The sequence below is a fragment of the Bos indicus genome, chromosome 19 (assembly GCF_029378745.1).
Source record: "Bos indicus isolate NIAB-ARS_2022 breed Sahiwal x Tharparkar chromosome 19, NIAB-ARS_B.indTharparkar_mat_pri_1.0, whole genome shotgun sequence".
In the NCBI taxonomy this organism is placed as follows: domain Eukaryota; kingdom Metazoa; phylum Chordata; class Mammalia; order Artiodactyla; family Bovidae; genus Bos; species Bos indicus.
In genome coordinates this window covers 34,667,014-34,692,770 of record NC_091778.1, presented here as the reverse complement: position 1 = coordinate 34,692,770, position 25,757 = coordinate 34,667,014, and the positions used below count along the sequence as shown (strand labels likewise).

At 44.0% G+C, this 25,757-nt stretch overlaps 1 protein-coding gene across 7 annotated transcripts in view; it reads left to right on the top strand.

Annotated features, from left to right (window-relative positions):
• Positions 1–25,757, top strand: part of TTC19 (tetratricopeptide repeat domain 19) — a 30,631-nt gene that overhangs the window by 2,827 nt on the left and 2,047 nt on the right. For 5 of the 7 annotated variants that reach the window (XM_019980615.2, XM_070774375.1, XM_070774376.1 and 2 more), the window contains 6 exons: positions 373–483; positions 910–948; positions 1,673–1,729; positions 1,995–2,056; positions 4,187–4,281; positions 25,318–25,472. In XM_019980615.2, the coding sequence (XP_019836174.2) occupies positions 373–483; positions 910–948; positions 1,673–1,729; positions 1,995–2,056; positions 4,187–4,281; positions 25,318–25,472 (519 nt within the window). The remainder of the gene's footprint in view (positions 1–372; positions 484–909; positions 949–1,672; positions 1,730–1,994; positions 2,057–4,186; positions 4,282–25,317; positions 25,473–25,757) is intronic. The other 2 variants (XM_019980613.2, XM_019980614.2) reach the window with 2 other exon arrangements.

Genomic DNA, 25,757 nt, shown 5'->3' with positions numbered 1-25,757 from the left:
TCTTGCTTTCCTTCACAGCCTGTATCATTGGTTGTGATTGAGCCCACCTGTCCTGCAGGAAAGAGCGGAGGAGGATGTAGGGCCAGCAGCTCCGTTATAAGAGTTCGTGAAAAGTGCTCACGATCCTGCTGCCTATGTCTGTCAGCCAGTGTGCTATATCTGTGGCCATGCGGAGCTGCAGGGGAGCCCCTCTCCAGTCACCACTGCAGACACCATACCTTTGCACAGCAGGGATTCAATAAGTGTTCGAGGAATCAGTGACTAGCTTCCCTCTGTGTACTGGGACACGTAGCCGTACTTGTTTCTGTCTGGTGGTGCGTGTCTCTGTTCTTTTCGTGTTTCAGTTTCTTTTATTTTGTTTTCTCTTTTCAGTTGTGCATCATGAAAGATGAGCCAGAAGAGGCAGAGCTTATTTTGCATGACGCTCTTCATCTTGCCCACAAGAGTCACAACACAAAGGCCATCGCTTACACTTATGACTTGGTAACTTCTCTGACCAGTCTGAGCCGCCGCCAGTGGTGCAGGAGAAGGGCTGTTAGTGTTCCTGATTAGTATTCCTGACCTGCAGGATGTCTTTCTGGGTTTTGTTTTTACTAAGTTTTCTTTAGCTTTCAATTTTTATTACCCTTGGACTGTCATGTATAAGAAACCTCAACCCCAGACCGAAAAGAAACAATTATCATTAATATTTGTGTTCTCAGTGGAGAGTGGATCTAGAATTGTTACCATCAAAGTCTGCGCGTACTCTCACCCCATTGCTGGACTTTGCTTCTAGCAGATTAGCAACAGTTCCTGGCCTGTTTTTTTTAGATAGAAGGTGAAAGCAAAGGGGAGTTTTCAGTGTAAAGATTTTGAAGTAAGTGGAAACACAATGCTTTAAACTGAAAAAACAACTTAATCTGCTTTCAGATGGCGAACTTAGCATTTATAAGGGGTCAGCTTGAAAATGTAAGTAAATCGTGTTGTAATGTTGTGAATTTGTGAATGGCTAGCCGCTAGACCTCTGCACATAGGGGTACAGGCAAAGCTTCTGTAACAAAGAGACCCCAAGATAAAGTGACTGAAATAAGAGGGAAGCGTATCCGTTTAATGCATTAATCCAGAGGCGGCTGAACCCTGAAGAGGGGTGAGCACTTATACCCCATGAAGTGACCCAGGAGCCCAGGTTCCTTCTAAGATGTGTTCTCGCCTGAGTACGAGCACTGGCTCATCTCCAGCTGTGGGCAGGAAGAGGGACGGAGGGCCAGCAGAGTCCTTGTGAAGTACGCTGTTGAAGCTGTTCGTGTAAACTGCGTGCATCTCTTGGCCGCAGCCTCCTCATATGATCACACATGAAGTGCAAAGGAAGGACCCTTGACCTAATGGAAACTGAGGAGACTGTACCGGAAAAGATGGAGAGGAGAGTGACTGTTAGGGCTAGTTTTCAGTCTCTGCCACAGTGGGTTTAGGTGGGAAGTTGATCTCTGAAGCTGGTTCTACACATCACAGAGTAGTTTTCAAGGTGCCCAGGGGATGTGGGGTCCCAGTATTTTAGTCTGTTTTTCCAACAAAAGGTTACCTTTCTCTCTATGTGTGTTTTTCAAGGAATGCTGCCTTAGACTAGTACTTAGAATGTAGGGTCATTTAGATATGGGGCCCAAATAAAAGAAAAATCTCTTCCTTATGCTTTTAGGCAGAAAAACTTTTTAAAGCAACAGTGAGTTACCTGCTTGGAGGGGGCATGCAACAGGTAAGGACATTACATAGTATTGCACCCTAGCTGAGGAAGTTTTCAAAATAGCCCCCACATGTGTTTTGACCAAAAAGTTGGGATTTTCCTCCCTAAGACCAGTATAAAAATTGCCAGTCTTTCACTCATGCAAAAGCGTGATGCCTGATTCCTCCAAAAGCATCAAGACTATGGCTTTCAGGGTGTAGTCAGTCTAGAAATTAATCTGAAATACTTCATGTGGAAATTTTATTTGTTATGAACTTCCTTTTTCTTTTCCCAACAGGAAGACAATGCAATCATAGAGATCTCCCTAAAGCTGGCCACTATTTACGCTGCTCAGAGTAGGTAAGTGTAGTCGGAGTCTGGGTGTGGGAGCAGCAGTGGGTGAGGGCTGTGGGTCAGAAACTGACCCTGGGGTGTCACAGTTTTCATCCTACTAATCACCTGGGTATCTAAAATCTCGGTTGTCACACTCCTGGTGTCCCATCTCTCATCTTTGAGATCTTGAGCCTTTTCCAGTCTTGCCCCTCCTGAGTCCATTAGCGTGCCCGGTGGGGCCTGCAGCCCTCATCCCTGTGGCTGCACTGTGACAGGCCTGGTCACGTGTTCTGTTCCTGATTGAACTGGGAAGTCGTTAGAACCTTAGTTTTGCCCTTCCTAGGAGAGCTGGGTGGAGAAGGAAATGGCAACCCACTCCAGTATTCTTGCCTGGAGAATCCCAGGGACGGGGGAGCCTGTTGGGCTGCCGTCTATGGGGTCACACAGAGTCGGACACAATGGACGCGACTTAGCAGCAGCAGCAGGAGAGCTGGGAGCAATGCAAGAGTGGCTGGGGGTGGCATATTTTGCTGGTGGAAGTATCAACAAAGCGGGAAGTTAGGTACAGGTTATGTGATGAGAGAGTTGCTGTGAGAGGGTGTCACTGGCTCGTCCGGTGGGCGGTTTTAAGGCTGTAGAGGTGATGGGGTGGCTAGGTTGTACCAAGGAGGCACTGAGGCATGGGCAGAGGCCTTTGGACGAGTGGGACAGGAAAGCAGTGCTACTAAAAAGTATTGGATGAGTCTAGATTCTTACACAGAAGGAAAAGTCTGCCAGGCACATGGAAAGGCTTTGGGAAACATTTTAGATGTGTGCCAAAGGTCAGGGACATAGACAGAGGGGCCTGGTGCCCTTCACTCTCTAGGTGAAAACTCAGAGGATGTAAGAGGACTCCTGGAGGGTTAATTTGGGGTAAATTTAAGGGAAGGCTTGACTCTCCTTAGCCCTTGAGTTGCTGCAGAAATTGGGTACTGCAAGTTTTGAATGGTACCTAGCCCAGTGCTGTAGGAGGAGTGCTCACTGCAGCCAGAGACCCTGGCACTGGCACCTGCAGCCCGAGTGGTCCGCTCCTTTGTTTTTTGGGGGTCCCAGTCCATCTCCTGGCATTTGGCTGGACACTGGATGGACCAGAGCCTCAGGGCCTCTGATTCCAAGTCTATAGAGAAACTTTGAGGTTGGTTCATGCCAGGGAGCATTGCAGCCGGGTTAGTCTCTCTGGACGGGTTACAGACAGGACCAGATGTTGGTGGGTGTGGCCCCCTGGGTTAAGGAGAAGCCCGGAGATGGTAACACTGGACAGTGAGACACGCCCACGCTCTCTCAAGAGGTGAAAGCTGTGCGGTACCTACAATAATTAGCCCATAAGTTACCCTGCTCAGAAGCGTTCTCTCTTGATGACTGAGAACGTCTCGTGGGCAGCCTCCCCTGCTCCACGCCCTGCTTGGATGAGGTCCCTGCTGCTGCCGAGGTTTGGCTCGGGGAAAGCTGCTCCTCTTCTGAGAACGGAGTAGAGAGGGGTTGTCTGGCCAAGCCCAGAGGAGAGGTAAGCTTGTTTAGTGCTGCTTCCAGTGAGGAGCTGAGAGCCAGAGTGGAGGAGCAAAGACCAGGACAGATGGATGCTCTGTGGTGCTCACCGTATCTCAGATGCCAGCAGGCAGCCCTCTTTCTGTCCAGAGTCGGCCTGCTGGCCGCTTGGGCGTCCTCACTGGTGACTGAGGGTCCCCAGACTGGGGCCAAATGCCTTTTAGCACCCTGGTTGGGACTTCCATTTCTGTAAAAGAAACTTGTGTTGGAGACCTGCAGCTTGAGAGGAGTGGTGAGCTGATACACCCTCCGGAAATGGACGAGGTCAGCAGTCAGAATTCTGCCATGAGCCCAGGCCTCCTCTGGCGCTGCTCTTGGGTTGACCAGGCGTCAGATGCTCTCGCAGGAGGAGGAGCTGGCCCCTTGGCTCTGCTAGTGGGAAGGAGGGAGCGCTGGTTTTGTGGGTTACTGAAACCCCAGCAGCACTCCAAGATGACGAAAAACAAACTTCTGACAGAGGAGAAGTTGACACCCCTTAGGGACTCGAAACCGAGTTCCCATCCGTCTTAACACTAGATGATGCAAACCCGAGGCGGAAGACAGGACAACTGATTTATCCTCTTTGCTTTATAGGCAGGAACTGGCTCTTGCTGGCTATGAATTCTGCATTTCAACTCTTGAGGAGAAAATTGAACGAGAAAGGGAATTATCGGAAGACGTTCTGTCAGGTAGGAAACCTGGCTATTTTTTTGGCCTTCCTTTGCCACCGAGGGCTTGGCTGTCAGGCTGCAGTGCAGGACATAGAGGTGTGTCAGTCAGGAGAGGGGGATTACCGTTAGGTTAACTGTGGCTGTTCCTAAGGTCTCAGAGGGTTTGGAGTAAGATTTTCTTTAAATGACTCGATCACCGGTTTGCTTTGTTTTGTTTTTAACCCCATGGTGATATGTTCATAGTATGTCATTGACATTTAGAGTCTCTGGAAAACTTGGGGGGAGAAGGGACGTATTTTCTCTGGTCTCTTGGTTCAGCCGCGGTCACAATACACATTAAGTCGCTTAGCTCCGGTGTCCACGAGGGTGAGAGAGAGCAGTGCAGAGTCTGTCCGTCCCCGTCGAGAAGGTGTGACGTCGTGTGGGATGGGCAGGGGGCTCTGGCTCTCCGCCATTCCGGTGTCTTTTTTTTTTTTTAATTGAAGTAGTTGGTTTACAGTGCGGTGCCAATCTTTGCTGTACAGCAGTGATTCAGTTTCACACATACATACCTTCTGTTTTAAATATTCTTTTCCGCTACGGTTTATCATAGGATATTGGGTCTAGTTCCCTGTGCTGTACAGTAGGGCCTTCTTGTTTCTCAGTTCTAAATGTCATAGTTTGCATCTAAAACCCCACATGCCCAGTCCTCCTCCCTCCCCTTGGTAACCACAAGTCTGTTCTCTGTCCTTGAGTCTGCTTCTGTTCTGTAGATAAGTTCATCTGTGCTGTACTTCATTTTTTATAATTTTATTTTATGTATTTTTGGCTGCCCTGGGTCTTCACTGCTGCGGGCAGCCTTTTCTAGCTGGGGTGAGTGGGGCCTGCTCGCTAGTTGGGATTCGGGGGCTTCTCTCTGCGGTGGCTTCTTGTTGTGGAGTTTGGGCTCAGTGGTTGTGCATGGGCTGAGTTGCTCTGAGGCATGCAGAATCTTCCTGGACCAGGAATTGAGCCTGTGTCTCCGGCACTGGTTAGTGGATTCTTAGCCACTGGACCACCAGGGAAGCCCTGTGCCATTATTTTAAATTCTGCATATAAGTGACATCATGATATTTGTCTTCCTCCGTCTGATTGACTTCACTTAGTGTGGGGATCTCTAGTTGCGTCCGTGCTGCTGCAGATGGTGTTATTTTGTTCTTTTTTGTGGTTGAGCGGTAGTGCATTGTGTGTAGGTGCCGCGTGTGTTTTATCCAGTCATCTGTTGATGGACAGGCAGGTTGCTTCCCTGTCTTGGCTGTTGTGAATAGTGCTTCTGTGAACATACAGTGCGTGTGTCATTTTGAATTACGGTTTTGTCTGGGTTTATGCCTAGGAGTGGGCTTGGTAACTCTCGTTTCCTGAGGAGCCTCCATTCTGTGGTCCATAGGTTGCGCCAGCTTTCCTCTCGCCAGTAGTGTAGGAGGTTCCCTGTTCTCCACACCTCTTCCAGAGGTTATATACTTTCTGATGGCTATTCTGACTGCTGTCAGGTGTTATTTCATTATAGTTTTTATTTGCATTTCTCTTAATAATTAGGGATGTTGAGCATCTTTTCATGTGCATTTGGGGTTTCATTCCTTTTAATTATTTTATTTTGCTCTCGTTGTGGCAGGTGGGTGCTACTCTTTGTCTCGGGGCTTCTTGTTGCGGAGCATGGGCTCTAGAGCGCAGGCTCAGTAGTTACGGTGCACGAGTTTAGTTGCTCTGAGGCATGTGGGATCTAGTTCCCTGACCAGGGATAAAACCCATGTCGGCTGCATTGGCCGGTGGATTCTTAACCACTGGGCCCCCAGGGAAGTCCTTGCATTCAGATTTCTTACTGTGGGTTGAAATATTGGGAATCTTCAGATTGACATTCGTTCGGTGACTCTTGATTTCACACTTCCTCTTTGCTGGGCGCTTGCACGATGATGGAGGTGGAGCACAGCTCTGGTATCTCTGAAGGCAGTACATGTGGCTTCAGGGAGGTGTCTGTCCTCCGTGGTCTTAACAGTTTTCCCTGGAACAAAACTCAGTTTTCCTCCATTAGCTCTGCTGAAGCTCCCCGCATCAAGGTCAGCAGCTCCTCCCTGGCAGCTCAGCCCAGTGATCACCATCTCCTGCTGGAAACACTTTACTGGACTTCAAGGCCACCTCCCTGGTCGCTCGTGCTGGCTGGGTCACCTCTCTCGTGGGCCTCTGCGCTGTCTGGGCCACTCCCCTCTCTGCCCCTGCACACCCTGGGAGGCAGCCGTGAGGCCTGTGCTTCCAGTACTGGCTCCACATCTTCAGCGCAGCCTGTGAGGGAGCTTGTCTACCTGACATCTTGACCGGAATGCCTCATGATCATCTCACACTTCATATGTTCCACATGAGTCTCTCTGTTTTCCTGCGTTGATCTAGTTTTTCTTACTGAAGTGTAGTTGACGTGTGTTATGTGTTACAGGTGGACAGTACAGTGATTCCATTTTTAAAGGTTGTCTTCCATTTATAGTTACTGTAAAATATTTGCTACAGTCCCTGTGTTGTGCCCTATATCATTGTAGCTTATTTGACATCAAAAGAGTTTGTCCTTCTTACGCCCTCGTGTATATTGTACACCCCCACCCCACCCCCGTAAATGGATCTCTTGATTTCCACCCCTCACAATTGCTTCTCACCAGGCAGCCTGTTTTGTAACTGGCACCACCATTTACCTGGTGCTTTGGTGCCATCTGTGATTCTTCCTTACTTCCTGCTTGTAGCTCACCAGCAAGCTGTACTGAAACTGCCGTGGCAGTACATCCACGTCACAGCCGTCAGGCCCTCCTGCCCCGTTGTGGTCCAGGCCCCTGTGCTTCTTGCCTGGGCGCCTGTGGTCGTTCCCTCCCAGGGGTCCCTGCTCCCTCATTCCCTAGGGAAGGCATTCCCGCCCACCTGCCCTCTCAGGCCCGCCTCCGCCTGCAGCCCCAGCTCCTCTCTCAGAGGCTCCAAGAGCATTGCCTTCTCCAGCCTTGTCCCTGCTCTTCTCTCTGAAGTCTTTCTGCCTCCGCTTGGTCTTTGATCCTCTTTCTCTGCAGGTTTGATAAAAGTCTGTTATCAAAAGGAGAACTTAAAGGAGACAAAATTTCCAGTCTTGCATTAGTTCATCTAACAGTCCATTTACTTAGTTAACTTCAGTCTAAATTTCATTAATCGTGACTATGCATAAAACTTTGCTCAAGGTTCCTCCTCGTAATCTCTCATCATTTTTTGTATCCAACCTTTCATTTTTCATCTAAATAAAATTAACCAGCTCATTTATTTTTTACCAAGATGTAATTTCATTTCTCATGTCTTCTTTACTGAAAACATACATTGTATCTTTTACCGTATTTTGAAAAGTTACTGTATTGTTTCTCATAGCTTTAATTACATGTTTAAATTAGAATCCTCAACTCTTAAAACATTAATTTTGGTGAAACTAAGAAGTAAATAATTAGGTTCTGTCTTTACATTGGCATTTTATAAATTGGTGCGCTTAAACATCAGTGATAATTTTAAAAAACATTTATTTTCTTAATGTGTGTGTTGGTTCCTCAGTCGTGTCTGACTCTTTGCAACTCCATGGACTGTAGCCCACCAGGCTCCTCTGTCCGTGGAATACTCCAGGCAGGAATACTGGAATGGGTTGCCATTTCCTTCTCTAGGTGGTCGTCCCAACCCAGGGATGGAACCCAGCTCTCTTGCATTGTAGGCAGATTCTTTACCATCTGAAACCCTGTTTTCTTATACAGAACATTTTAGGTGATACCAAACGTTTTCATTAATATTTTCAGATACTTAAAAAATTTTTTTCTAGTAATTGATGACTTATAGTAACCTTAGTATCTTTTAGGTAAACTTTCATTATGTAGCTTAAATTGGCACAGCTTTAGAATCTTAAGTTATTAAACATCTGGAAAGACCACGTTAAGTAGACATTTCTAAAATAATATTTAAAGCTTTTGTCCCAAAGTTTTTATCTCATTTACCTTGAAGTTTCATCATGTGCAGTTATTTTCTTGCAAGAGATAGTAAGGTCTTATTTATTAAACCTAAATACAATAAAATGTTATACTTAATTTAGATGACTCTTTTGTTCTCCAGTCTCTCAGTTGTGTCCAACTCTGCAGCCCCATGGACTGCAGCACTCCAGGCTTCCCTGTCCTTCACGGTCACCCGGAGCTTGCTCAAACTCATGTCCATTGAGTCAGTGATGCCATCCAACCATCTCATCCACTGTTGCCCCCTTTTCCTCCAGTGAGTCAGCTCTTTGCATCAGGTGGCCAAAGTATTGGAGCTTCAGCATCTTCCATTGAATATTCAGGGTTGATTTCCTCTAGGATTGATAGTTTCATCTCCTTGCTGTCCATGGGACTTTCAAAAGTCTTGTCCAGCACTGCAGTTGAAAAGCATCGATTCTTTGACACTCAGCCTTCTTTATGTTCCAACTCTCAACATCCATACATGACTATTGGCAAAACCATAGCTTTGACTATGTGGATCTTTGTCAGCATAGTTGACGTCTTTGCTTTTTAATACACTGTCTAGGTTCATCATAGCTTTTCTTCCAAGGAGCAAATGTCTTTTCATTTCATGGCTGCAGTCACCATCGCAGTGATTTTGGAGCCCAAGAAGATAAAGTCTGTCAGTGTTTCCCTTTTTTCCCCTATCTGTTTGCCATGAAGTGATGGGACCAGATGCCATGATCATCGTTCTTTGAATGTTGAGTTTTGAGCCAACTTTCTCACTCTCTTCTTTCACCTTCATCAAGAGGTTCTTTAGTTCTCTTCCCTTTCTGCCATTAGGGTGTCATCTACATATCTGAGGTTATTGATATTTCTCCGTGCAGTGTTGATTCCAGCTTGTACTTCATCAGCTGGCGTTTCACATGATGTACTTTGCATCAGTTCAGTTCAGTCGCTCAGTCGTGTCCGACTCTTTGCGAGCCCATGAATTGCAGCACACTAGGCCTCCCTGTCCATCACCAACTCCCGGAGTTCACCCAAACTCACGTCCATTGAGTTGGTGATGCCATCCAGCCATCTCAGCCTCTGTCGTCCTCTTCTCCTCCTGTCCCCAATCTCTCCCGGCATCAGAGTCTTTTCCAGTGAGTCAACTCTGCATGAGGTGGCCAGAGTACTGGAGTTTCAGCTTTAGCATCATTCCTTCCAAAGAACACCCAGGACTGATCTCCTTTAGAATGGACTGGTTGGATCTCCTTGCTGTCCAAGGGACTCTCAAGAGTCTTCTCCCAACACCACAGTTCAAAAGCATCAATTCTTTGGCACTCAGCTTTTTTCACAGTCCAACTCACATCCATACGTGACCACTGGAAAAACCATAGCCTTGATGAGATGGACCTTTGTAGGCAAAGTAATGTCTCTGCTTTTTAATATACTGTCTAGGTTGGTCATAACTTTCCTTCCAAGGAGTAAGTGTCTTTTAATTTCATGGCTGCAGTCACCATCTGCAGTGATTTTGGAGCCCCCAAAAATAAAGTCTGACACTGTTTCCACTGTTTCCCCACCGATTTCCCATGAAGTGATGGGACCAGATGCCATGATCTTCGTTTTCTGAATGTTGAGCTTTAAGCCAACTTTTTCACTCTCACTCTTTCACTTTCATCAAGAGGCTTTTTAGTTCCTCTTCACTTTCTGCCGTAAGGGTGGTGTCATCTGCATATCTGAGGTTACTGATATTTCTCCCGGCAGTCTTGATTCCCAGCTTCTGCTTCTTCCAGCCCAGCGTTTCTCATGATGTACTCTGCATATAAGTTAAATAAGCAGGGTGACAATATACAGCCTTGATGTACTCCTTTTCCTATTTGGAACCAGTCTGTTGTTCCATGTCCAGTTCTAACTGTTGCTTCCTGACCTGCATATAGGTTTCTCAAGAGGGAGGTCAGGTGATCTGGTATTCCCATCTCTTTAAGAATTTTCCAGCTTGTTTTGATCCACACAGTCTAAGGCTGTAGTCAGTGAAGCAGAAGTAGATGTTTTTCTGGAATTCCCTTGCTTTTTAAATGATCCATCGTACGTTGGGAGTTTTATCTCTGGTTCCTTTTCTTTTTCTAAATCAAGTTTGTACAACTGGAAGTTTTCCGTTTGTGTACTGTTGAAGCCTGGCTTGGAGAATTTTTAGTGTTACTAAAAATGCTAGCATGTGAAATGACTGCAGTTGTGCGGTAGTTTGAACACTCTTTGGCATTGCCCTTTTCTGGGATTTGAATGAAAGCTGGCCGTTCCCAGTCCTGTTGGCACTGCCGAATTTTCCAAGTTTGCTGGCATGTTGAATGTAGCACTTTAACAGCATCATCATCTTTTAGGATTTGAAATAGCTCAGCTGAAATTCGATCACCTCCAGTAGCTTTGTTGGTAGTGATGCTTCCTAAGGCCCACTTGCCTTCCAGGATGTCTAACTCTAGGTGAGTGATCACACCATTGTGGTTATCCGGGTCATTAAGACCTTTTCTGTGCAGTTTCTTCTATGTGTTCTTGCCACCTCTTCTTAATGATGATTCTTAAATGGCGTCTTTAAACTTAAACATTAATCTCAGATATTAACTTAATATTGAGTATTTCCCACTTCATGTGAACCTGAAAATCATCTTGGCCAGTTTTCTTTAACGTAGGCACTTTTTATTAAAATTAAGTAGCAGTCCTTATAAATCCTGTTCTAATAATACCTTTTAGAAGTAGAAGCATCTTCTATGTGTATACAGACATAAGCTATAGGGATCTCATGGCTTTACCAGGTATTACAATATAAACTTACTGGTTAACAAACAGTTGGAATACCTTAAAGTTGCTTGTTTACATGATTAAGGCATACTATCTGTAAGATTTTGCTGAGGGAACATTCTCAGCAGTTTAGATTTAAAACTGCCACTTTTTTTTTTTTCTTGATTTCCCAGTCGTGCCTGCTTAATTGGGCTTAGTCTCAGCTCTTTGAGGCCTGTATTCATATTCTGGTTTAGACATTTGCAAGACAAAAGGCCGTTGGTTAGTTATTTTAAAAGATGGTTTTGTCGCCTAAAGATACTAAAATCAGTGGCAGGATATTTATCAAACTGAAATGTAATTTACGAAGTTCTATGTTATAAGGCATTTAGCAAAGACCTTTCTGAGTTTATTAATTAAAGCAAAGGAAAATCACTTTAAAAAATTAACCCTTCCATGTCAGTTCCCCGTTTACTCCTTTTGTATCACTCAGGTAACTATTAGTTTTCTCAGTGCGTTTAGTTAATATTTTCTTAGTGGCAATCTATATGCCTTGTTTATCCCACAATATAATTAAATAAGAGCTTTAACACCTTATATAAAGCTCATTTAAATATACCAACTTACATACATTTTTTTGGGCTTCCTTCCTAGCTCAGTTGGTTAAGAATCTGCCTGCAGTGCAGGAGACATGGGTTCGATTCCTATATCGGGAATATCCCCTAGAGAAGGAAATGGCAACCCACTCCAGTATTCTTGCCTGGAGAATCCCATGGACAGAGGAACCTGGTGGGCTACAGTCCATGGTTTCACAACAATCGGACACGACTGAGTGACTTTCACTACTACTACATACATTTTTATTAACTCAGTGGACTTGAGTTTGAGCAAGCTCCGGGAGTTGGTGATGCCCAGGGAAGCCTGGCGTGCTGCAGTCCATGGGGTCGCAAAGAGTTGGACACGACCTAGCGACTGAACTGAAATTGTGCCAGCTTCTATACCTTTAACTTAAGTTTTCATCAGTATCCAATCAACAAGTTTTGTCTTGAGGGAGAGTTTAGAAGGCTTTTTCTTTCTGTTCCCTGTCTATTTTACCTACTTTAATGTAAAAGGCTCTGGGTAAAAGGCATATATGTCTGTTTTATTTATCCCATTTTAAATAACCATCCAAAGAACTTTTTATTCATTTGACATAACTCCTTTTTTTTTTTAATATTTTTTTACCTCATCGAAATAATAACTAGACCTCCCCCTAGTTCAGTTCAGTCGGTCAGTCGTGTCCAGCTCTTTGCGACCCCATGAATTGCAGCATGCCAGGCCTCCCTGTCCATCACCAACTCCCGGAGTTCACTCAGACTCACGTCCATCGAGTCGGTGATGCCATCCAGCCATCTCATCCTCTGTCATCCCCTTCTCCTCCCGACCCCAATCCCTCCCAGCATTAGAGTCTTTTCCAATGAGTCAACTCTTTGCATGAGGTGGCCAAAGTACTGGAGTTTCAGCTTTAGCATCATTCCTTCCAAAGAACACCCAGGACTGATCTCCTTTAGAATGGACTGGTTGGATCTCCTTGCAGTCCAAGGGCCTCTCAAGAGTCTTCTCCAGCACCACAGTTCAAAAGCATCAATTCTTCGGTGCTCAGCTTTCTTCACAGTCCAACTCTCACATCCATACATGACCACTGGAAAAACCATAGCCTTGACTAGACAGACCTTTGTTGGCAAAGTAATGTCTCTGCTTTTTAATATGCTATCTAGGTTGGTCATAAGACCTCCCCCCACCCCCCTGTTTTTTGTTGATATTCTTAATTGCTTTTATTAGCATTTGTAGGGCTTCCCTGGTAGCTCAGCTGGTAAGAATCCATCTGCAATGCAGGAATGAAAGTGAAAGTTGCTTAGTTGTGTCCAGCTCTTTAGGACCCCATGTCTCCCACATTGCAACTTGATTTTTTACCAACCGAGCTTTCAGGGAAGCCTGCAATGCAGGAGACCCCGGTTCAGTTCCTAGGTCAGGAAGATCCCCTGGAGAAGGAATAGGCTACCCACTCCAGTAATCTTGCCTAGAGAATCCCCATGGACAGAGGAGCCTGGCACGCCATAGTCCATGGGTCACAAAGTTTCCCACATGACTGAGCGACTGACACACTCTCTGGTCTGTCTATAAGGGAAGCATGGTTGGCCTGCTGAGTTGGTCGCCAGATTGTGATTTGTGTGTGTGAAGCCAGCTTTTAATTTTTAACTGCGTACCTATTAAAGAGCTCCCTCAGTGGCTCAGCTGGTGAAGAAACTGCCTGCGATGTGAGAGACCTGGATTTGATCCCTGGGTTGGGAAGATCCTCTGGAGAAGGGACAGGCTATCCACTCCAGTATTCTGGCCTGGAGAATTCCGTGGACTGTATAGTCTATGGGGTCATAAAGAGTCGGACACGACTGAGTGACTTTCACTTTTTGATATTTAGGATGGGATTTAATTTGTCTAGTTAACTAGGTACTTGCAAGTCTGAGCTCCGTTCCTTATGTCTTTCTACAATTGAGCCACCTCAGTGTCTTTCAGCCAGACCCTGGGTATTTCTTGGTAAAAACTGAGCCTGCCCCCACCTGTGCCTTTCTCCTGGGTGGGAATTCTCTCAGGATCTTCCAACCAAGCTCCACCCAGTTTCTAGACCCTGGGTGGGTATTTCCAGGTGTCTTCTCATCCCCACAGAATTTAGCATGCAAAATTAAGCATGGAAAAATGCAAACCTCTGGGCTTACTGAATTCATTCCTTTCATATGCACCTCAGCTGCCTGGGGCCAGTCCTGTTTCCTTGCATCACCCCCTCCCCCCATAGTCACCATGGGGAGGCGGCAGCACCTGAGGTTTTGGGAGCCCTCATTCACATTCGCAGGCTAGAAATCGCTGATGGCTGTGACATTTCTTGTTTATTGATATGAAAGGAGGTATTTTCATTTCACAGAATAAAATTTCAAACAGCATTAAGAAGAAAATAAAGATCACTTATAATCATGCCAAGAATTCTTATTTATTTTTCGGTGTCTGTCTTTTAGGTTTGTTTTGCCCACTGCCGTTCACATTTTAGCAAGGAAGTGAGGGATCACACTGTACTTTGTAACCTGATTTAAAAAAAAAAAATGTAGTGTATGGGGAAAGCACCTTTTTTCTAGTTGAAAGGAGTCTTGTCAGAGCAAATTAATTTCTCTTGTAAATGTGATTTATCTTTTTCTCAGGAAATACATTCCCTCAGTTTTAAACAAAGCAAATCCATTATCACATTCGTGTGCTTTCAATTGACATGACTAACTTCATCCCAGGAATATATTACTTCAGATCAAAACTTGTTTTCTAATTACAGAGGAAATGCCCTAACAAATTAAGTGAAAACAATATAGTTAGGAGCAGTCTTAATTTTTTACAATACAGAGATTAAATGTAAGTATAGAACACAGGCTGAAATGATACCAAAATCTCTCTGGCTGATAGGCTTCATGGGGGATTTATATTTTATTTGTGCTTTTCTGGATATTTTTCTTTTAAAAATTACTTTCTGATATTACCTGAATAATATAAAAAATCAAAGAATATTACAACTTAATTTAAAAATAGCAATTTCAAAATAAACATCATTTTCTTTGCCCCGCTTGTTCCTAGTCATTTTGAACTCTTAACCAATTTCTTCCGGTATTTTATTTCTAAATAACATAAAATTATTATTTCTTAATTTAGTTTTAGAATCTAGTGGCTTGGAAGTGAGGATTTATCACAGATTTGAAGCTTGCACACTATGAATACAATATAAGCGCGTTAACTGCTGAGCCAAGTAACAGGGCTGTAAATTGTAGTTTCTTCTGTGTACAGCCTTTGTTTTCCTCCAAAGCCAGTAGGTGACTGGATTTGCTAGGTGTTTTTGTTCTTGATTTTTAATTGGAAAATAATTACAATATTGTGCTGGTCTCTGCCGCCCATCAACGTGAATCAGCCACAGGTGTACACATGTGCCCCGCCCCCCAGCCTCCCTCTCACCTCTGTCACCTGTCTTTTATGAATATGGCAAACTCTTCTAACTGGGCTGCTTGCTTTACTCCAGATCCCCTTCCTCTCAGTCTCTCCTGGGGCTGTCGTGTGAGTGAGGGAGTGGAGTATAACCCTGTGGGTCCAGTCCAGGCGGGGTGGCCCAGCCTTCCGCTACTGAACGTAAGGCAGTGTTCAGAGCTGACTCCTCCGGGTGGTTTTGCAGTGACATTGCAGGTCAGTCAGCACATATCAAGGTTGTTGATGAATACTGCACGATTGCTTTAGAAAGGACTGTATTAATTTACATTTTCTGATTCTGTTAATGTATTGCTTTGTGACTTTGGTCAAATCTCTATTTTTAATCCGCAGAATGGGATTAAGAGTAATATTTTCTCTTGGGACTGTTAAAAGAATTACACGTAAAGCACTTAGGACAGTATGTACTAATGCATACTAGGTACTCAGAAAGTATTAAGCATTATCCTTTTAAAAATAATTTCATTTATTTTCGACCCTGCTGGTTCCTTGTTGCTGCACAGGCTTTTCTCTAGTTTCGGCGAGTGGGTGCTAGCTGCTGTTCGTTGCAGTACACAGGCTTCTCATTGCAGTGGCTTCTCTTGTTGGGGAGCTCGGCTCTAGGCGCGCGGGCCCAATAGCTGCAGCTCCTGGGCACCGGAGCACGGGCTTAGTAGTTGCGGCGAATGAGCTTAGTTGCTTTACAGCATGCGGGAGCCCCCGGACCAGGGATCGAACCCATGTCACCCACATTGGCAGACGGACTCTCAACCACTGAACCACGGGGGAAGGGCTCCCATTTGGCTTTTCCCTTAATTTTCACATGAATTTTAGATCATTTTGTCAGGTTCCCAAAGTGCTTTGAGACTGAATTTTAAGATACTAGTTTGGGGAGATTGCCATCTGAATAAGTTAGCATTTGACTACTAACAGAAAAAAAAATTCAACTAAATTGAGTTAAATTATGAGGACACGATTATGTGTCTGGCAGTTCAGCCAAGGGCGCTCTTCCCACCGGCCCTCGCTGACATTCTCAGTGCACTGGCTTTCTCTTTGCGCTTTCCTGTGGGTGAAAAGTGACTGTCAGGTCCCAGGAACCTCGCCCAGAAACAGCAGTGTCCAGAGGACAAGGGAGACTCCTCGGATGTTTCTCTTAGAGGCCAGGTTGTCTCCGCTGGAATCTTTCCCCACCCCGGGGATTTACCGTTACTCCTTTTGGCTGGGGTGGGTCATGTGGCATTTCTAACCCAGTACTTGGCAAACCAAAGGGGATTACCATGACTGGTTAAAACTGGTCAGGATCCATTCCTGACAGGGTTCAGAATCCCTCTTCTTGAATCACATGAGAGAGTGGCTCCTGACATGAATGAATGGCATCCCTGCTGGCAGACGTCACTCTAGGCACGTCCTCCCACTCAGGGCTGCGGGCTGATTTCTTCACAGATTTGATGCTGTTCTGTCACATCTGATTCTCAGTGGACACCTTACTAAACTGTTTGGTTTCAGTTGATATTCACACTATTTCCAGATGCAGAATGAACTATTTGGGAAGTCATAGTTCTACTCCTGTGTCCCTTACCCCGCCCCCCCCTTGTTAAATTTAGTTCATTGGCCATAGTCTCAGAATGTTAAGTAACAGCCGTGCTGGACAACTTTGTCTTAAATCTAATTTGGTGTCAAACTGCATGAGTAGATGTACTGTATCAAGCTTGCTAGTACTGCTGGATAATATTTAATGCTCATATTTTATTTAGACATTTGCATTTATTTTCTCATGTGAAATCCGTAGTTGATTTCCCGAGCGTGTCATCACAGGATTGTATTAATGTAATAAAATGAGTTGGCATGTTCTCTGTGTTTCCTGGAGTAGGTGTGAGGCATTACTCGGAGTGACCTAGTCCTTGGAAATCGTAGGATCTGTGAAACCGTGTGGGTCAAACCCCCTTAGTTATTTTCTGGCACCCTTTTTTCTTCCTTCCTTGGTTCCTTATGCATTTAAGGTGGTTCTGTTTTCTTGAGTTGCTTTCAGTACCTGGGACAGTAAGTGAACGCATGGATGAAAGAATTTTATATTTATAAAGCATAGCTTAACAATATTCTGTTATGTATTCAAGATCATATTCCTTCCCCAGATTTTCATATTTTAAGTAAAACATTTTTGGAAAGTTGGAGTATTTCTGGTGGCATATTTGGTTTCATGAATTCTTTGAATTGAGCCAGGTTGGAATTCTGGCTTCTCCACTTAGAACAGCAGTGGGACCTCATCCATGGAAATGACTGGAGAGCCTTCCTTGTGGAGTTGTGGGGGTGAGATGCTCTAGCATTGTGGCCGGGCTTATCAGGGACTATCAGAGAGTTTGTTAACCTGTCAATTAAGTTTAGCTCTTCTTGTTAGGTTTACCCCTCTGAGTTACGAAAGACTTTCCTGACTATACTTGTTTCTTTTTGGTTTTTGTCAGTTTTCTTGACCTTGTCAAAGAGCCAACTTTTGGTTTCATTTTCTAATTTTGTTCATTTGTTTTCTACCTCATTTGTTTCCATTCTAATCTTTTATATCTCTTCTGCTTGCCATGGGTTTATTTTGCTCTTTTTCTAGTTTCTTAGGTAGAGGATCAGGTTGTTGATTTAAGATTTTTTTTTAATTGCAGGATAATTGCTCTGTAATGTGGTTTCTCCTGTACATCAATCCTAATCACTCTCACACACACACACACACACACACACACACACACACACACTTGAGTCTGCTTCCCAAGACCTTTCTTTCTTTTTTAATGTAGCCATTTACAACTAAAAATGTTCCTCTATTATGTTAGCTACATCCCATGAATTTTGGTGTGTTGTGTTTTTATTTTCATGTATCTCAAAATATTTTCTAACTTTTCTTGTGATTTCTTTTGAGATCTCTTGGATATTTTGGAGAGTGTTGATTAATCTACATGTATTTGTGAATTTCCAGAATTTCCTTCTGTTGATTTTTAGGTTTGTTCCATTATGATCAGAAAACATGCTTTGTATGATTTCAGTCCTTTTACATTTTATCAAGATTTGTTTCATGGCCTGGTACATGGTTTATCCAGGCTTCCCTGGTGGCTCAGTGGTAAAGAATCCTGCTAATGCCGGAGACACGGAAGACAAGAGTTTGTAGATTCCTGGGTTGGGAAGATCCCTTGGAGAAGGGAACGGCAATCCACTCCAGTATTCTTGCCTGGAGAATCCCATGGACAGAAGAGTCCATGGGGTTGCAAAGAGTCGGACATGACTGAGCAGCTAAACAACAGCAACATGGTTTATCTGGGGGTGTTGCGTATGCATCTGAGAGGAGGCGTACTCTGTAGATGTGTGTCGGCTTTAGTTGGTTTAGAGAGTTGTTCAGGCTTCTGTACCCTTGCTGACATTGTGTAGTTGTAGACAATATTTATGTTTTTGTGATTTTTTTCTTTATATATGCTGTTTAGAGTCCCAGATTTTATATATACACACACACACACACACACAGCTTCATTATGAATTATCCTTTCATCAGAAAAGTGACTCTTTTTTGTCCTACTTAAGGTATTTGTCACAAATTTTAGTTTCACATTGTTGACTGTATCTTACTCTTAAAATTTGAGTTATTTTGTTTTCAGTATGTTTTGGGGTTTTTTTGGCTGTGCTGTGTCTTCCTTGCTGCAAGGGCATCTCTCTGGTTGGGAGGCTCTCTTTGGGTACGTGGACTTCTCACTGTGGTGGCTTCTCTTGTGGAGCACTGGCTCCAGGTGCGAGGGGTCAGTAGTTGCAACTCGTGGGCTTTAGAGCGAGTGCTCAGTGGTTGTGACCCATGGACTTAGTTGCCTGTGGCACGTGGGATCTTTCTGGACCAGGGATCGAACCTGTGTTCTCTGAATCTGCAGCCCAATTCTTAACCACCAGGGCTTCCCTCAGTATGTCTTTTGTAGAAGGCTGTGTTTGGATCTTTTATTTTTTTTAAGCTGAGTATTGTTGCCTTGTGATAATAAAACGTACTTAAATCTAGAATTGAAAGTGGTATTTGGTCTAAATTTTTGCACTAAAAGCTTTCCATTTTTGTTATTTCTTGTGTTTTCAAGTCCCTCTTAAAGGGTTGTTTTCCTCACTAAATGTCCTTTTATATTTTGGAAGGAAGGCACATAATACGGTTCTCAGTTCTGTTAAGAGCAACCTAAAATTTCTTCAAGATGTATTTGACTCAGAAAAAAATTTTTTATTTTCAGTTTCCTGTGTAAGATGAGATGACTACAGGGTAATAAATCTGCTACTTTTCCCTAGTTCTCTGCGATCTGGAATTTTGCATCTGGTGGGATTTTTCTGCAGAGAATGCGGAAGCCAACTTGTTCACCTTCTTTTGTAAATAACCTGTTTTCTCCTGCCTGGTTACTTTGTAGGCATTGGAAGCTCTTTAGCATAATAAGGTTAGGGGTTGGTCTCTCTGAATTCTGCCTGGTCTTTGGTGAACCTTTCTGGGTTTTTTTGGGACGTGCTGGGTCTCATTGCTGCGTGTGGGCTCTAGCTCGTTGCTGTGGGCAGGGGCTACTCAGTAGTTGTGGTGCTCAGGCTTCTCTTGTACATGGGCTCCAAGTTGGCCTGAGGCATGTGGGATCTTAGTTCCCAGACCAGGGATGGAACTCGGGTCCCCTGCATCAGCAGGTGGATTCCTATCCTCTGGACCACCAGGATAGTCCTGGCCTCCCTCTTTTCTTGTTCTGTAGTATATAAATATATTGTCTCCTCTTTTCCACTGTGTATTCTGTATTACTGACTTATCCAGAAAAGTCAGTACTATATCTTTCTTCTTAAAGATTTTACACAAAAATAGTGGAAACTTTAATAGATACCTGTATGCTTTCAAACCCTTAGCTTTGGCAAGTCTTAGGTATTATTCGTTCGGGTTTTTCATCCCATCTTACAGAAAAGCCTGAACAAACCTTTCGGCCAACCCAGTATTTTACCTGGTCTGGGGAAGTTTAAACCCCTTGGTACTTCTGCTTGATGTAACTGTAATCCTGGATTTGGTTTTGGTGTTTATGAGTCTTCTGCCTGTTTATACTTGTATACATCAGTAAACTATGGGACTAAAATGTTTTTAAACTTTATATGAACAGTGTCTTACTGTACCATTGTTTCTGCAGTTTATTTCTTCACTCATCATATTGCTGAGCTTTTATCCACGTTGATACTTAAAATATTTTTCGCACAAAGGCCCTATTTGCTTGTCAGGCTGCATGTCTGTTCAGAAGAGGTGACTTCCCGTGATTGTTCCTGGGTCGGGGCGGCGGGGGGTTCGCCTTTTTTCCATCCTCCAGAGGAGAGATGCAGGCTAGTGGAGGCCCTGATCCTCCGCTGTGGACATGTGCTCACTTCGCCCGTCGGTGGACATGGAGGTCCTGCCTCTCTTGCTGTGGGAGTAATGCTGGGACCTGCGTCTCTGTGGACACGCCAGGCTGTTCCCCAGGGGCGTACTGAGGAGTGGGACTGCTGGCCTGCCACACTAGACATTACCGAACACTTAGCAGTGTGCTTTTTACCACTTTATGTTTTCGTCGGCGATGTGTTGGCGTTCTTATTGTGCTATATTTCATTTTAAAATTTTTCCCTTATTTTTTGAAGGGTGTTTTTCTTTTCTTCCTCAATGATTTGTAAATAATTCTTAATATATTTAAGCATCTTTTTTTTTTTTCCCGAGCATCTATTTTGTTGGTTACATTCTCTCTTTGTGGTCTTGTCTTTTCACTTTAGGGCATTTGACAGATTGGAGAATCTTTTGGTATTTTCCTTTATGGTTTGTGCTTTCTGAGTCTTGTTTAATGAAAGCCTCCACTTTCTAAGGTCAGAAAAATAGTCTCTTGTAAAGACTTGGCTTCTACCCAGCACCTTAGGGTGATAGTTTGGTTGTTATAGCTGGGGTCGGAGGGGAGGTGGACATCTAATGGGTATCTGACTAAATTTAAGTTAAACACTGTAATTCACAGAAATTATCTGTCAAAATATCAATAGCCAAAAGTGACACTGTTTGGAAACCATGATCTCCACACATCGCTTTGACAGTGGTTAGGTGTCCAGATACCTGCAAAATGACTGAAAAATTAGAGAATGCCGGTGTGTCATGATGGGGTCGTGTGTACGGACCTCAGAGGTAAATTTTGCCATTTTTCTTTTTATCTTTTCCTAATGGAGCTTCATAATAATTCTTTGATACTCCATCAACCAGGAATCAACAATAATCCAGAGGAAACCAGTTAACATGCTACACAAGAAATAAGTACTTGGTTCTTTTCCACTGAGTCTTTCATTACCTGGAATTTGTTTTTACTGTGGTGTAAGACAATGCTGTTATGTTTTCCTCCCCCAGACTGGGTTTTAACTTAGGGCTGCTTTATTAGTGAGTCCCTTTCTCGCTGGTGTGTAATGACACCTCTATGTTGAGCTTCCAGAGATTCACGTCCTGCTCCTGTGACTTCTGTAGGTAAAATTAATGTTTGGTGTCATCATACCTCCCGTGTATAGTTCATACCTTCTTTTTTCTCTTTCGTTCATTCAACCAGTCAGGAAACACTGGGATGCACATTAGATATAGCTGTAAGTAACACCTGGTCAGTTTCTAGTGGAGGAAGAAGAGCAAACATCCACTGAAGTCGTTGCATATCTGAAGATGGCTGAAGAATGGGGATGTAAGCTGAGGGATGAGGGCCAGAGGGGCCGGCGCAGGGCTCGTAGGTGGAGCCCCTGACCTCTGAGGAAGAGTTCCAGCCGGGGTCACTCAGTTATCTTCAGGGGAGGCCTCCTTTTACCATCCTCTTGATTCCCACCTGAGCTGTCTCCATGTTTACGTACTCGGGTTACAGACTCTTCAGCGGCTTTGAGAAATGAGTCTCTGGCCTGGCTTTGTTCTTCCAGACTCTCAGGTCCGAGCGTGGGGAAGGGATGAGTTGGATTTAGACATCAAATCAAGCATGGTGGGGTGGGGGGTGTCTGTGATGGGTTTCCATGTGGTCCCTGTCCCCCTGTAGCCTCTGGGGTCATCCTAGCTTTATAGGGAGTTCAGATCTACTTCTGTGTCCTGTGTGAGATGAAGAACCCAATTCTGGATTCAGAGACACCCAGGCCACCACACAACCAGCCAGAACTGGGCCCTGTTTCGTATTCTCCCCTTTGGGTTTTAGCTCCTTTGTAATTGCTGGCCCTCAGGATTTCCTTCTCTCAGGAGGTCAGCTGTGCAAGTAAAAAGGTATGTGTTATGATTTATCTAATATTTGAAGCAGAAGGGTTTTCAGATTATCTGTCATGTTACTGGAACCAAAACTCCTTCCACTGCCACCATTAGTGGTCTCGGAAAGCACCAGGGTCATTAGTCAGGTGATGAGATGCAGCCTGGCATGTCAAGGACGTTCCTGGAGCATGAGCAGCAAATGCCTTTAGCTTCAAAGACCCTGTAGCCTCTCCCAGATTATTATTGCTGGGTACCTGTGCTTGAGTTCTCCCAAATCACTGATGGAGACTCTGCATTTATGCAAGCCTGATTTGGTGCAGATAGAGTACACCGAGTCATTCTCAGCATTCCTGGAATAAAAGCTGCTTGGTGCATTTATCCTTAGTGCATTTGAAAATTCAGGTTGCTTGTATTTTGACTAAAGATTTCTGTGGTGAATCTTTTTCATAGACTGATTTTAGGTTGCCTCATCTTTTTCTCCTAGGAATGATTTGTGATAAAGAATTACTTATAATTAAAGTCTGAAGAGATAAATACACTTCCCTCCCCTCAGATCTGAATAGCCTTTGGGGGTGGCGGCTTCTCCGCTGTCAGTAGGTTTCTTTGGTGTGTGACTTCTAGTGGTGTTTGTTTATATTGGTATTTCAAAGCAGCATGTTTTAATTGTTATTAGAAAAAGGAACTCTGGTACTTTACTGAGGTATGAACTTAGCAGTGTGCTGATGGTCTCACTATGGAGTCTTTATTTCTCCCTTTGTCCTATATTTAGAGATATATGTTAAAAATTTTATGTTACTATGATTAGAATGTACTGTGAATTTAAAATGTATTTTCTTAATAATGAAATATTAACAGCTAAAATTTACCTCATCAGTTAATTCCTTCTAAAAAGCTTTATCTTTTCTGCCATTCTAGTTTAATTACCATTACTGGTATCAGGGGTAATAATTTTCCACTAGAATTACTTGTCACCTCATTCTTATATTTTTGAGTTACAGTATTGAACATATATTCTAATTTTAAAGTATACAGAGTATACTTTTTTTAATGTAGAAATATTTAGAGAGAATTAGCACATGTTTCAGTAATGAGTCAGCAGTCATTCTTGAAACAGTTTTCAGAACTGGAATAACGTAGACGTTATTTTGTGATGGTTTCGATATGTGGTAAACATCTTTGTCTTGTTCTCCAGGAGTGCAGGTCTTAGTGTCTGCAGGTGTTGTGACTCTTCAGCCTCCTGGGACCTGTGTCAGTACCTGGGGGCACAGAGCTGCTCTGCCTGGGCCTTTCTCCACGCTGTTATCCCCCAATAGTGTGGATCTTAAACTGCTAATTTTACAAGCTTTTTGCTCAGCATTTAAAGAGTGTTCCTAGTGAGATCTATTTTTATTGCTTCAGCATTTCCTTTTAATACAGAAAAATGGTATCTTAAGTGATATTTATTTGGTGCCATCTTATGTTTTGCTTTTTTATATTAGTTATATTTATCCATGAATTTTTATGTGCTTTTTGTTTAAAAATAATTTAAAATTTGTAAGGTGATCTATTTAAAACTTGGTTTGGTTTTTATCATTTGCCTTTTATATAATTAGAAGAACTTTGGGTTTTTACTAGAAGCAAAGTTTTATTTTCACTTTTACCTTCTGAGATTATTTTTATAGATTATTTGTATTGTTTTATTTAAACTATCCCCTCAGTAACTGATCATAGGGTTATTTGGCAACATCGTCATCTTTAAAGTCTATGCACCATTTAAACTTGGAAGATAGGGAAGGAGTTGTATTCAGTGTGGTGATCCCTTTGTTGTAAACAGACCCGTCTGCACCCCTTCACATGGGCATCCAGTAATCGTGCTCTGTGAGGTTATCCGAGGGAACCTCTGAGTCCTTCATGTGAACATTCCCCTCCGCCAAAGCTGTCTGCACAGTGTCCTTTCCGCTGGCTCACCACCACTTGCGTGCTGTTTGTGTCATGGCTCCAAGGCCTTTACTTGGCCGACTGCTGTTAGCTGCTGGTACCCAGCCCTGCTGTCTGGCTCTTTTTTTCCAGATATGGTACGTTGGAAGCTGCCATACATTGCAGCCTTTATTACTGTTCTTCAAAAAACAGATTAGCTGTTCTTTAAATTGGGTTATGATGCTCCATCCCAGGATTCTGAGTGTTCTCTGGTTCCTTTGTGTGCTGTTTTCATACCAGAAAATTTTATTGGCCCTAGGCTTTTTGTTGTTGTTCTAGGAGTTTATCTTCACCTGGTTCATGCTAGATAATACTAGTTTCAAACTAAAAATAATACTCAATCTTAAAAGGTATGGAAAAGTTCATTACTTATGTTACAATAATTGTGACTTACAAGAAATATCTATTTGGTCATTCAGATGATGAAAATGTCTCATACATTATTGGTCTTTGTTCATCATAGTTCCTGCCTCAGAACTCCCCATATCCTTTACATTTTCCCGAGTGTGGAGTATGATTTAGCTTATTGTTAAAGCACAGGGGCTGGTTGCCAGTGGAGCCAACCATGTGGTTGGAGGGTTGGAGCCTTCAGTCTTACCCCTGACTGGGATGGAAGGTGACTCAGCTGCCAGCGCTTTAATAAAGGCGCCACCATCAACACCCCAGGGGATGGGGCCTGGGGCTCTTGTGGAGGGCACAGGGACAGTGGCACCTGGAGAGGGCAGGAAGCCCCTCCCCCACACCTCACCTGTTCCTGAGTTGTATCCTTATAAAAACAGGTGATCTGTGAGCCACCCTAGCAAACTGATTGAACCTGAGGGGAGGAGTCCTGGGAACCTCTCATCTCCAGGTGACACCCTGGACCGGTGTCTGGAGTGGGGTGGGGGCTTACCTGGGGACTCTGGGTAGGTGGTGTCAGGGGAGTTGAATTCTTGGATACACCTACTTGTTGGTTTGGCAAATCCCCCTTCCCCACACAAACTTGGGTCCAAGAGCCAGTGTAGATGTTAATCACCTTGTGTAAAAGGATAGGTCAGGAGGACTGGTTTAGTGACTGTGTTCAGAGCACTTGCCCCGCCTTCTGGTTGTTGCTCGTTGCACCCAGCACTGCTCGCGTTTCCTTCTCAGCCGACGACAAGGCCAACACACAGCTCCTTCTGGGCATGTGTCTGGACACCTACGCGCGCTACCTGCTCTTCTCCCAGCAGCCATCTCAGGCACAGAGGATGTATGAAAAAGCTCTGCGGATTTCTGAGGAAATACTTGGAGAAAGACACCCACAGGTAAGGGGGGGCGTCTAAAAACAGCAGGCGTCTAAGACGAAGATTTCAGAATCCAGAATAGGAAATGTGGACAGACCCTCAGCAGAAGGCCCTGTTGCATCCACTCCCCCCACCCTCCGTTTTAGGAAGGGTTTAAGGCTGCCAGGGAGGTACTGGATCTGCCCAGAGGTCTCCGTGCGCACTGGTTTGCCATAGGACGGGTCACATCCTGTCACTACTTTTTGCTATGTTTATTTGCTGCTGCTTTTTTGACAAATTAATAAGTAATATTCATCCTGCTACCTA